General features: G+C 43.2%; 1 protein-coding gene across 1 annotated transcript in view; it reads left to right on the plus strand.

The window, feature by feature from the left end:
- Plxnc1 (plexin C1) overlaps positions 1–12,986 on the plus strand; it is a 149,788-nt gene that overhangs the window by 26,587 nt on the left and 110,215 nt on the right. Inside the window, 2 exon segments of the mRNA XM_040755002.1 lie at positions 7,467–7,601; positions 11,650–11,750. Coding sequence (XP_040610936.1) covers positions 7,467–7,601; positions 11,650–11,750 — 236 coding nt within the window.

Below are 12,986 nucleotides of genomic sequence, written 5' to 3' on the forward strand. Positions count from 1 at the left end.
CATTTCTGAGCTCTTCTATTCACCCGCCATCAGAATTGGCGTCTCTGTGGGTTAATTCATTTAATCCGTATGAGTCAATACTATGGCCATTCCCACTTTATCAAGGAGAAATCCCGGGGCTTTAGGACGCTAGGTAGTCAGTTCAAGGTGATTGGGATGGAAACGGATCTGTCCCCAGACTCCAAGCTTTTATCCCCCAGCAAAACTGCATTTACAGTAATCTCTGGAGCTTGACAGAGTGCTAGGGATGAGTTGTGAACGTCTCTGTCTGATATTGGGCTGTCTGGGCTGATCCCAAGACACCCATGTTTGAGGTTTCCTGAGAAGGGCCTACGTTTCTGTGGTTTTTAGTTTGTTCCTATTTGGGGACAGTTTCTGGCAGCTGATGGATGAGCCCCTCTTTTTGGGACTTCCAGTGGCTCGGGGGAACCTCTGCACCCCCAGTAGAGCCCAGCTTTTCCCCGGTGGGCTCCTTTTGAGGAACAGTAAACAGTATGTGCTCACATTGCTTGAATGGCCCTGATAGGAGAACTAGAGTTTCCCAACTTCCTTGGTGCTGAGGAAGGGTGAAAAGCACAGGAAGCTATGTCATGCTCTGTCCACATAACAACAAAAGAATATTTGTCATATGCTTCATCGGGACTGGCAAGGTTACCAGCACTGTCAATACTGAACTGTACTGTACAATACTGTACAAATGGCTTTTCATTCTTCCAAACCATGGAGTAAAATCAAGTCAATTCCAGAATTCAACTAGAAATTCCTGAAGGCTCTCGCTTGACTTCTGGCTATTAAGGTTGTCAAGTGAATGTAAGAGAGAGTTTTGAAATGTAATATATTACAGTACTCCCACAGAATGTAAAAATAGGAGAAAAAAAAAGAATCCAGGACAGACCCAGGGCTTCTGGGGGTGGAAGCAGGCCTAGCGAAGGTAATGAGCCACATAGTAGAAACCACGGGAAGTGTCAAGCTTGGAAATGGGCTCCGTGGTTGGCCGTGGAGAACGTAATACAAAGCTTATTTCAAGTTCACTTCATCGCACACCTTCCGGCCTGTGAGTTTGGGGACTCCTTGAGGTGGAACGGTTACTCTCAAGTAATGTCCAAGTCTAGAATGTAGAATACAGGCCATGTACTTCTCTAACTACATATCGTGAAATAAGTAGCCTGGACACAAGATATTCACCTCTATCTTACACTACATCTTTATTATTCATGACTACTAAGGCCCACTACATAGCATTAGATAATTACTTTGTGTGTATAGGGAGTCATCTTCTTAAGATTTCTCAAAAACCATTTTATTGAAAGAACAAACAAGACAAAGTGGCTCATTTATTCTTCTACAGACCAGCCTCAGAGAAGGAGAAATCAAAAAGTTTGGCTGAAAGCAACTCTGTCAACATGGCTGTTCTATCTCATGACAATCATAAAGAAACAAAGAAACAGTGTTTTGCTTAGTTCCCCCCCCCTTTCTCTTCATCTTCTTTACCATGTGGCATGGAACTGTCCTGTGACTGTGTGGTGTGGAAATCTCTGCTTGTTTAATTTTAGAAGCATGACTGGAAGGTTTTTTTTTTTTTTTTTTTGCATGCAACAAAAAATCTCAGGGATAGCTAATAGCCTACCATGAGGCTTCAGGAAGATGTCAGGAGAAACAGTGTGTTGACATGAGCTGATTCTTCATCAGGGAATGTTGCTTTCTACACAGGCCTTGGCTGGAAGAGTGTGATGAGCCTTATAAAAACTCAAATGCTAATAGAGTTGCATTTCGTTTAATAAAGATTTCGCTGAAACCTTTTCTATACTAGGCACTGTTCTGCTTAATTGGGTACAAAGGTGATTTGAAAGAGCTGTGTGTCCTAATCCCAGCACTGAGGAGGCAGAAGCAGGAGGGTCTCTGTGAGTTGGAGGTCAGCCTTCCCTACATGGTGAGTTCCAGGACAGCCAGGTTCCACAGTGAGACACCTATCTCAAAACAACAAGTCCAAAGGCAAGCCAAAGAAAGAAGCCTGCTGAGTGTGTGTGCGTGTGTGGGGAGCAAAGGCAGAAAACAAGTAAATTAATTATCCAATGATAACATCGTGTCAGAGAGTAATTAAGTGCTAAGAAGAACACAAGAGGTATGGAGAGAGACAGGCGGTTGGCACAGTGGAGAGGCAGGCAGTCCAGGAGAGCTCCTCAGAGGAGGTGAGGCTGGATGATGAGGAGAATGTAGCAACATGCACGGAGGAGGCATGGAGTGACTTCACATTACATCTATATTAAGGTCATATGCTGGAAGCAATAAATAAAACTCCGCAGCGTGCCCTAGCAGTGAGTTGTGTGAATTGGATGAGGTTTCTCTTATGCAAAATTCCACCCATTTTGGGTTGCTGTGACTCATGGTTCCTTCCTGCACTGCTCCTCTGATCCTGTTCTTTTTCCAAAGCTGCCCAGCCAAACTGGGCCAAGGAGGAATGCCTCCCCTGCTCTCATCTCCATGGCTTTTTTCTCTGTGTGGATATCCTCATGCAGTCTGCAATTGAAAGTCCCCAATGCTGTCCCTTGTGCTCCTAGTCTGGGTGGGCTGGGAGATGTCAGGAGAAACCGGAGCTAATTGCTGAGAGATGAGATGAGGACCGCACAAGCAGATGTCTTGGTGTGGTGCATTTGGGACCTTAGGAATAAAAATGAAAACTTCCGTTGTATCTCTCCAGCGTGTGGAGGTCATTGTTTGCGTAATCTGGTCAAAAGAAAAGCAGTTTGATGCACTCACCTTCAAAATTTTTTACATTTTAAGCCCATTTATTTATTATTTTTGAAACAGAATCTCACTTTGTAGTCCTGGAACTCCCTAATGTAGATGAGGCTAGCCTCAAACTTTGATCAAAGAGATCTTCCGGCCTCTACCTTACTAGTACTGGAATTAATGGTGTGTGCCGCTGTGCCTGATCTCCCATGCCTTTTTTTCTAAAGATAATACATGGACATTGTTTAAAACCACTAACAACCCAAGCGGTGCAGAGTGCAAACCATCCATTCCTAACTTCCCATTCCAGGCTCCCAGTGCAACCAATGAAGAAAATTCACACGTTGCTTTCTAACAAGAGCTTACATATCTCTATAAGCAAAATGGGGATAGCCTTTCCTCTCCCCCATTTTTATCAGACATATAACATGCTAAACATACATATGTATATAGAAACAGTTGTATTTACATGAATATATTTACTATAACATGTTAAAATACTGTATGAACAATAAAAGCACTTTTCTAGTTATTTGATGGCTGAAGAGTACCCCACTTTTTACACTACTGTTTACCTAACCCAATTTGTTTTTACAGTATTGTTTACATAACTCTATTGTTTACATAATTCCTTATTATTGATATTTAGATAGTTTTAGAACTTATAACAGGGTGCTACAATGAATATGCCAACACACACACACACACACACACACACTTCAGGGTATAAGAATACATGCTTCATAATTTTCATGACTAATGCTAGATTGTCTTCCAAATGGGTCTTAATTCCTCCATCCTGGACACATACCTGTTCACACCCCGCATCTATGGTGAATAGGCCATGCCAAGGAACTTGCTTAAGACATTGTTGGTAAGCCCTGGCAAAGCTTACCTGCTGACATTGTTTTTTTTTTAGAAAGAAAGGCTTCCCTGCCCTACTTGAGAATGCTGAAGGATGCCGGTGCCTCATCTTCAGGGTGTCATGTAAACTGATTGGTGGCACATCCCTCCTGTGTACACCAGCTGTGCTGCAGGAGTAGATGGCTCAGGACCCTGTAAAAGTGGCTGTGCAGCTCCCGACTCACCACACACAGATGAGTGATGGTGTCTCTTCTTATTTTAAAGCAAATTCCAGATACTATGACATTTACCCCAATGTATTTCATTATGCCTCTCTGAGAAATTATTATCATGTTCCCAACTGTGACTATAATGTCATTATCACAGTTAACAAAATTATCTGTAATTCTTAGGATTATCTACTGAATATAGCTGAAATTTCACAATCGATTAAAAATACGCTTAAAACTATTTGGTTCAAATTGGTGTCTGGAACACATTTGGTTGCCTCTTACCTAAAGCCCCCTCCCCCCCCCACTCTTTATTCTCTCCTACTGGCTTACTGAAAAGCCAAGTTCTGGGTCCTACAGTGTCTCCCACTATGGATTTGCCTGTTTGCTTTGGTGTCATTTAGCTTGTTCTATGACTTCTTCCTCAGTAATGTGGATGTTAGCATGGAAGACCTGATTTGGTCCAGGTTGAGGGTTAGTGTTTGGAATGTGGCATTGGGAGCTTTCCCGAGGGAGGGATGTGTTTAAAGGGATGTCTTCCTGAAGCAGGACTGAGGCAGCCATCTCGCTTGGGGCTTACTCTGGCATCTTTCTGTCCCTCTTTTTGTTGTTGTTTATCGAGCCTCCTCTCTTCCCTTCTAAATCACCCTTTCCGGAACCATGGCAGCTGTTTAAATTCTGAGCTCAACCACAGTGTAGCTTATGAGTTAGTTATGACTTAGGCAAGTCCTGGCAAGCTTACTGCTCACGCGCTCGGTGCCTGTCCACCCTCTTGGTTCCAGCCACTTAACTCTTTTCTGTAGGGCAGCCTTGTTCAGGAGAACTTTCTACGCCATGGAAGTATTTCACACCTGCACCTGCCAATGCTGAGTATTTGAAATACGGCTAGAATGAGTGAGAAATTGAACTTGGAATTGAATTTTTTGTTTTGTTTTGTTTTTCGAGACAGGGTTTCTCTGTGTAGCTCTGTAGACCAGGCTGGCCTCGAACTCACACACAGAGATCCGCCTGCCTCTGCCTCCCGAGTGCTGGGATTAAAGGCGTGTGCCACCACCGTCTGGCTCGTTCAGTTAAATTTAAACAGCCCTATGTGGTTAGTGGCTACCATCTTGCAAAGCACAGCTCTAGAGTCACTTTCAAATGAGCCACAGCTCTTTCCCACGTCTCTGAAACTTAACTGCTGCTATTTTAAAAGGGGATTTTTAAAAGTCATATTTAATATATTTGGGTAGTGAGACTGACTTTTCCTGAGCTGCTGCCACATTTGCTGAGTGGTCCAGTGATTAGTCACACCAAATCCCCTGGGGACCCAGAAACAGTACCAAGAGTTGATGGGTGCAGGAAGCTTCTCCCTGTAACCAGTTGATAAAGAGTTGGTGATGAATCAGCAGATGCCAAGGGGTGTGCTGGGATAGACATGCCACTGTTCAGTGGATACATGAGTGTAGCTTTGCCCCAAAAGAATCTTAGGTGTTATTGTTTTTCTTTTCAAGACACATATGCTACATAACTAATGTCCATCATGGTGGAAATGTGAGCATTGGGCCTATGAGGTGGCTCAGGAGGTAAGAGAGCTTGTTGCTAAGCTTGACAGCTTGAGTTCAATGCCTGGGACCTACGTAATGGAAGGAAAGAACCATCTCCTACAAGTTGTCCACACCCTTACCCTGTACCCCACACGAAGAAAAATGATGAAAAACTTTTTAATAAAATTGTGAATTTAGGTGATATGTCTGATGTCTTCTAAGAAAGTTTCTGCCAGAACTTCTTAAAGTACTGAACTGGGTGGATAAACAGATGTGTGGATGATTAGAACATGCTCCCTACCCAGAGGAAACTTGCAATCTAGCCAAAGGCTATCATGCATTGGGTACCGATTACATGTTAAGTATCTCATGATTTTTATTTGGCTCTTAACCTAACCTACAAAGTAAGGCATTATTGGTCCCAGTTTATAGACAAGGAGATGGTAGTCTTGAAGGTTAAATAATATATTAGTGCAAAGTCATCCATTTAATGGCAAAGCCAGGTCTTACCCAGGTCCCCATTCCAAGTCTCCAAAGTGATGGTAGTAGCTCATCTGACCTTCAGCACACATGGGGCCTACCTCATTGCTTTGTCACCTTTCTGTTCCTAGTCCTCAATGGCTTCTTCTCTCCCTGCAGAGTGAAAGGCGGGATCTCTGCAGGCTGAAGAACCTGTGCCCTCCCTTTGTGACATTACTTCACTACCCTCTGCTCAGACCACACTGGCCTCCTCCTACTTTCGGGACTCTTTGCTGACTGATCCTCTTAAATAAAACACAGAAAAACCCCAACAAACATGCTTGGAGCTGTAGAGATGGCTCAGCAGTTAAGAGCACTGGTTGCTCTTCCGGAGGACCTGGGTTCAATTCCCAGTACCCACATGGTGGCTAACAACTATCTGTAACTCTAGTTTCAAGGGATCCAGTGCCCACTTCTGGCTTCTGTGAGCTCAAGGCATACATATGGTGCCCAGACATCCATGCAGATAAAAGACCCACACACATAAAATGAGTAAATTAAGACAACAGACATGTTTCATCCGGAACCTAAATGAGTGTCATAGGTTTCTGAATTGGTGTCACTCTCCTTGGGAAAAAAACTGCCACCAGCCTGCATTCTCCTTCTCCTCTTATTTTACTGACCACATTCAACTGTATGCAATGATTATTAGTCCAAGTTTATGGATGAGGCTACCATCTACCCCCCACCCCAAGCAATGCACCCCCCATGCAGTGTGTGTTCCATGAGGGAGGATTTCTTTCCCTGATCTACTCTTCCCCATAACCCATTGTGTTCACTGCTATTTTTCTAAACCCCAAAGAGTATATAGGCGATCAGTAAATGTTTGTTGACTGAAGATGAGTGACACTCAGGTGTCTAATTGCCAGACTACAGAATACTGATTCACACCTGCTTCTATTTTATATGTAAACACATACATGCTTGTCTGTCCCAGTGAACTTGTCAGGGTTACTTTAAAGTGCATGACTCTGAAGAACCACAGAGGAGCCAGAGAAACCCTTCAAATATATGTTAAGGAGACAGTGCCTTGGTTTCAAGGTCACTCTTGGCATGGCGCTAGGGAAGCTGTTACCTGTGTTTCTGGTAGAGTCAGGTCTGGTCGGAAGTTATCGAAACAAGCTCTCTTTCACATGTGAGAACACTGCCCCAGAATTGAAGTGTGGCTGTCAGTGAGTTTCTGGTGACTTTGTCTCCTGCCCAAACAAATACACTATACAAAGATGGAGTCATGAGAGGATAAGGGAATATATTCTCTCACCTAGTTATACTTATAGAGTTCACATATACTGGCTTTCTCTAAGTGCCCTGGCTGTCCTGGAACTCTCTCTCTCTGTAGACCAAGCTAGCCTCGGAGCCACAGAGGTGCACTGCCTCTGCCTTCCCAGTGCTAGAATTAAAGGTGTGCACCACCACTGCCCAGCTAGACAATTTTATGATTGGCTGTAGTTCCAGTGGTGGGTTTTTCAGAATGGGGTGTGCTTGTAGATGGTGCATGAATAGGAAAGAATGTGACTTTAGGGTTAAACTACGGCTCTTATTATCCTGGCATTTGGAATACTTAATAGACATTATATTTCTTCTTCTTTTCTTTCTTTCTTTTTTTGAAAAATGAAAGGTTGTTCTTGGTGAGAATTTTACTTCAAATTGTCCAGAGGTCATCTATGAAATTAAAGAAGAAACGCCTGTGTTTTACAAGCTTGTTCCTCACCCCATGAAGGATATCTACATTTACCTAACAGCTGGGAAAGAGGTAGGTAAAGATGCTAGTCATTGCTTCTGACATATGAACAGGACTTATTTCATGGATGTCACCGTCTGGTGGCAAAGCTTTTACTTTGAGTCACCAGGTTGAAACACCGCTGCAGGCTTTGAGGAGGCCTCCAGTGGGTCATGGGCATGGAATTAAAATTCGTACTGACTGTCACCAGTAACTAAGCAAGAAATATTACCCATGTAGACAATTTTATTATTGGCTATATTTCCAGTGCCAGATTTTTCAGAGGTGGGGAGTGTGCTTGCAAATGGGCACATAATCAGCAAAGTAACTGAATTTACACATTTATTGTGTGGGCACTGAATGGTTAGATGCATTTATGAGTATGCCCAATGGGACTGGCTTTGGAACTTGGGGTTAGTATCAGGCCACGGTCTCATACACATTCATGAGCCAAGAAATCTATGTCACTCACCTCTCTATACACACACTCTCTCAATTTATCCAGATGTCTTAGTTTTTCTTGATTCTGCTTACTGAAATAAAAACAATACCTTTCAACATCTCTATCTTTAAGAAAAGGAAACAATTTTTTAAATTGACTCTTACAATATGTGAGTCATCATCATTCTTTGTATGGTTTCTCTGTATATGCACTGACTGTTGTATGCACATACACATGTAAAGAATATTAATGAAATGTGTTAATGAAAGTATTACTCAATTTATATATGAAAAGTTTAAGACTTAGAAAGGTTAAGTAGTTCCAGAAGATATATATATATACATATATATATGCATGTATATGTATATGTTTGTGCATGTGTATATATATATGTTTGCATATATGTACATAAAAGGTATGTATATGCATGTATATACAGACACGATGTGGGTATGTATACACATGTAATGCATATATGCACTTATAATAATGTGTGTATGCATACATATATAATGTATGTATCAATTATATAATACCTATATACATATATGTCTTGTGTATCTTTGAGAGAGCTAGAACTCAAACTCAGCTCTAATTCTGAAACCCATGCAAAATGACATCAAATTCCAAACTTGTGAAAGACAGAATATCCTGGCCTGGTAGTTTTGACCAATGACTCTTTGAACACACTAAGTATGAAGAAGGTAAATGAGGCTTAGATAATTATGTAAAGGATGTCCCAGGTGCCCTTACCCTCCCTGCCATTTCTCATTTTTTTCTCTTTCAGCCATTCTCAGGAGGAGAGCAATGACAGTTCTACATGTGCTTTTTGAGTCACAGGGTAGGGGCGACAGTATCAAGTATTCTTAGAAAGGCCATATTGCTCTTTGCAGTTTGAAAAGCCAGTTATATCCAATGATCACATTTCAATGGTCACCTCTGAATCTCCCACAGCCTTCTTCACCTTCTATGCAGGCTTGCTTAGACATTCAAGCACTGTTATGTCTCTTCCCCGGGATCTCATATTTCTAAGACTTTTGTCTATTCAACAAACTGTGTTTATTAAGTAACCACTCCCATTCCCAAGCTTTATTTATCAAGGACATCTCAAAGCTGCCAGCCAGAGTACTGCCTGTGCTGCCATGCAGAGCTGATAAAATTCCAAGCTCCCAAAGCAAAGACACTGGAAGTCTGGCTTAATCTGTGCATGTTTTTCCATTTTGCTTTTTGAAATATTGCAGGTAGCTCATAAATTCCCATCAATACCCACAAAGACACTTGCAGAACTCTAAAACCCAGTGCTGTAAGCTGAAGACCACTGTGAATGGACCAGTAGTTCACAGATGTTCACTTCCTAGAAAATAAAGACCTCCAATCCGTAGTCACTTAAGTCTGAAGACCTTAGGGACAGTCCTCAAAGGAGTGTCAAAATTTATTGTCTCTATATTTTCACTTTGGCATTATTGTAAGAGGTTCTATTGCTTAGCCAACCATAGTAGAGCACCCTTGGACTCATAGTAAGTAGGAGGCAGAGGCAGGAGGATGACAAATTAAAACCTGGGCTAGATAGTGAGACCCTGTCTCCGAAAAAAAACTAAAACAAAAACCCTGCTAGTTGACTGTGGCTGTGCAAGTATGATTACCAGAGAGACCAAATACAAAGAATTTCCTTCCTAACCCTAGAAAGGTATTATTAATTTTAAAAGCCATGAGAAATCTATAAAATGTTATCAACATGTGACCATTAAACAAAACCTATGCAGAGATATGTATTGATGAGGAATAGTTCCATAGTGTATTAATTAGAAAGTAAGTCTAACGTAATTGTTGTAGTATCTTATCTTTTACACAGATTCATGTTTGTACTTGAATACACTAAGTGGTCATTCTTGAAGAGTATTCTAGATTGAAGGTTCTCAGTGAGAGGGGTTCTATGATCCATTGTTATTTTTATGTCTCTACAGAATCATGGTGCTGGATACAATCAAAGGCTCACACAAGCCTGTGTTAAGGAAAGTTACTCTTTCAGCCTAGGGGTGCATGTTAGCTGGACCATGGCAGCATTTTCTCCCATAATAGCAGTAGCTAGTACTCAGGACACAAATTATTTAGTATGCTTCAGACTATGCTTGTAATAACCCCTCAAAGTCGTTTGTACTAGTGCCGTTTTTTTTTTACAGGCGACGAAACAAGGTTAGAGAGATTATGTGACACTTAATAAAATCCCTTAGAATTAAAAAAGATGTTTTGTGAGCTACAAGGAAATAAATATCCACCTTCTGGTTAATTCTGGCTCAGACTTGTGGTCTGCCGGCTGTGTCTGTCAGCAGCACAGAGGGCTGTGAAACGAGAGAGCACAGTGGTCCTGCATGAAGTCAACCTACAACTGAAGGCTCCTCCTTGGAACATGGCCCGTTTTCACCACAAACTCCTTCTAGAACTCTCTATTTCCCTATTTGTACTTCCAGCATGCACAGCTTCCTGGGATAATGAGTTCCACAAGTTTTCTCACTACCTGCTGTGCCTTCAGAGAATGTGCCAAGCAACACTCGGGCACTGCCTCCACTTGCTGTCTGGATCTGCCCTGCACTGTTGACTGATGAATGGGAATGATCCTAGGACAGGGGATGATTTTAATCCCCCTCTCCATCTCTTTTTGCTTGTTTTAATTTTTTTCCTTTTCTAAAGTGCTGGGAATTGAACCCAGCACCTTGAGTATGCTAGACAAGTATGTAACTATTAAGCTACACCCTCAGCCCTGTCTCCTCCTGCTGCTTTTATCGCAACCCCAATGGGATGGGTGTGAGTCATCGAGCCAGGAGCTGAAGAGATGGAGGTGCCCTAATACCACTTCATCTCTGCATCCCCTGCCAAACGTATGCTGACCAACTGCTTTACCTGGTACTCGTTTCCCATGGTGCCACTGACTATACTGACTGTCCCCGTATGAAAATCAGGTGACCTGGCTCCATGATCCCTGTGGGAATAATTATCCACAGATCAGAAACTTGACTGTGGTAGGTTCTTAGTAGCACAGTCTCCAAGACCACACCCCAGACTCACAGAAAGAGTCTCAGCCCACGGTGGGGGGGGGGTCTGGGGATATAATTGTCTCTTATCTTCTAGGGATTATTTCCACAAAGCCCTTGGGATACCAACCAAAATCTGTGGATGCTGGCATCTCTCAAATATTTGCATGTAGCCTTACACATTCTCCCATAAACATTAAGTTATCTTTAGATTAGCTATGATGCCTGCCTATGACACAATACAGTGCTAACACTAGAGAAATCATTCTACCGTGCTGTTTAGGGAATGAGGGAATGACCATGCACCGCACAAGTATAGACACCATGTTTTTTTCAGATGTTTTTGGTGTGCTCTTGGTTGGATTTGTGGGCTCAGGAGCCACTGGGTTGAATAGGGGTGGCCTTCTGTACTGTGCAAAGCTTCCCAGGTGGTTCTCGCACACTGCATCCTGTCCTAGAACTTGAGACCTGCCTTTGGATGCCACTATGGAGACATTCGGGGCTCAAGTTCATTAAGGACTCCATGTGGCCCTTCATCAGATAAGGTGTTGTAGGTGCCTCCCAGTGCTGCTTCTGCTTCCGTCTGAACTGATGTCCTCTTTATTTTCAGGTGAGAAGAATTCGTGTTGCAAACTGCAGTAAACGTAAATCCTGTTCCGAGTGCTTAGCAGCAGCAGACCCCCACTGCGGCTGGTGCCTCCCGCTACAAAGGTATTTCCTGAATTCTTTCTCACCACCTCACAGTTTCCAGAAAGTGTCATGCAGCTGAACACTTGTTGCCCTACTTTAATGATCCATTCCCATGCTGCGGGGAAGCAGAGCTCTCCAGGACTGAAATACATGGTGTAACCGTTATTCATTCTTAAGGATTGTCTTTGCCATGTCAGTGACATCCAGTCATTTAACCCAGGCCTCTCAGGGCCACCCAGTCTGGGGGCGAGGGGGGACAGGAATGTGACACGAGAAGGGAGAGGCTAGTGTAGGTGGATTTGCTTTTTACTTCCGGCTAAGTTCATCAAGACTTCAGAGCGAGCCAAAAGGTTCTCCCTTAGAGAAGATGAAAGAATAGGGATGTTTGAAAAATTTCAAATGAACCCTCACCATGCCGTGTATTCTGCTGGCTCTGTGGAAGCCTTGTTATTGATGGCATTGTCTCCTTGCACGCCATATAGCCGTGGGCCTGATGTACAATCTCAGTCTCCAGGCAGAATCTGCCCAGCCTGGTCTTGAATTACGATGTACACGACCCATCTAGGCTCAGGGGCGACTTGTAGCGGCTTCCTCTCCATGGCAGTTCTTAGCATCGCTGGGACCAGCCTGGTTGGATTCACTGTTGCCATGGTAACCCAGTACTCCAGCTCTCGCTATAGAAGCAAGGAGGAAAGAGCCTTCTCTGCTGCTGCAGCTCAGGCAGGAATGAGAGGGGGGGAAAACAAGCCACAGAACCGTGGCTGTAAGATTGGTGCTTTCAGTTTTAAAAGGTGGACACACATTCAAAAACAACAACCAGAACAGCAGTGCAGGTGGAGAGGCTGAGGGCAGAGCAAAGGGGCAGCTGGGGGAAGAGCGGAGATGGAGAAGTGAATTAGAAAGCTAATCGGGGGAGCAGGAGGCATGAATGGAGAAGGGGTGGCTGTGATGTTAGGGAGAGGCTCAGGAAACAAACTGGAAACATGGAGATGGCATGAATTAAGAGTTCGCGGAGGAAGTCACAATCCGAGCTGCCGTAAGATGAGCAGCCGCCCTTCTCTGCTGCACCTCCTCGCCGGGCTCTTTCCCTCAGAGTCCTTGGCAGACAAAAGAAGCAGGCCAAGAAAATTCTCATGAATAATTGTAAGTGGGTAGGAGCCGTTTCTTCTCGTCACAAGCGCAAGAGTAGACTTTAAGAAATTAACTGATCACGGCCAGCATTGTACGGTTGCTGTAGTTTTTTTAGATCCATTCCAT

The sequence above is a fragment of the Mesocricetus auratus genome, unplaced genomic scaffold (genome assembly GCF_017639785.1).
Source record: "Mesocricetus auratus isolate SY011 unplaced genomic scaffold, BCM_Maur_2.0 Super-Scaffold_100011, whole genome shotgun sequence".
Classification (NCBI taxonomy): Eukaryota; Metazoa; Chordata; class Mammalia; order Rodentia; family Cricetidae; genus Mesocricetus; species Mesocricetus auratus.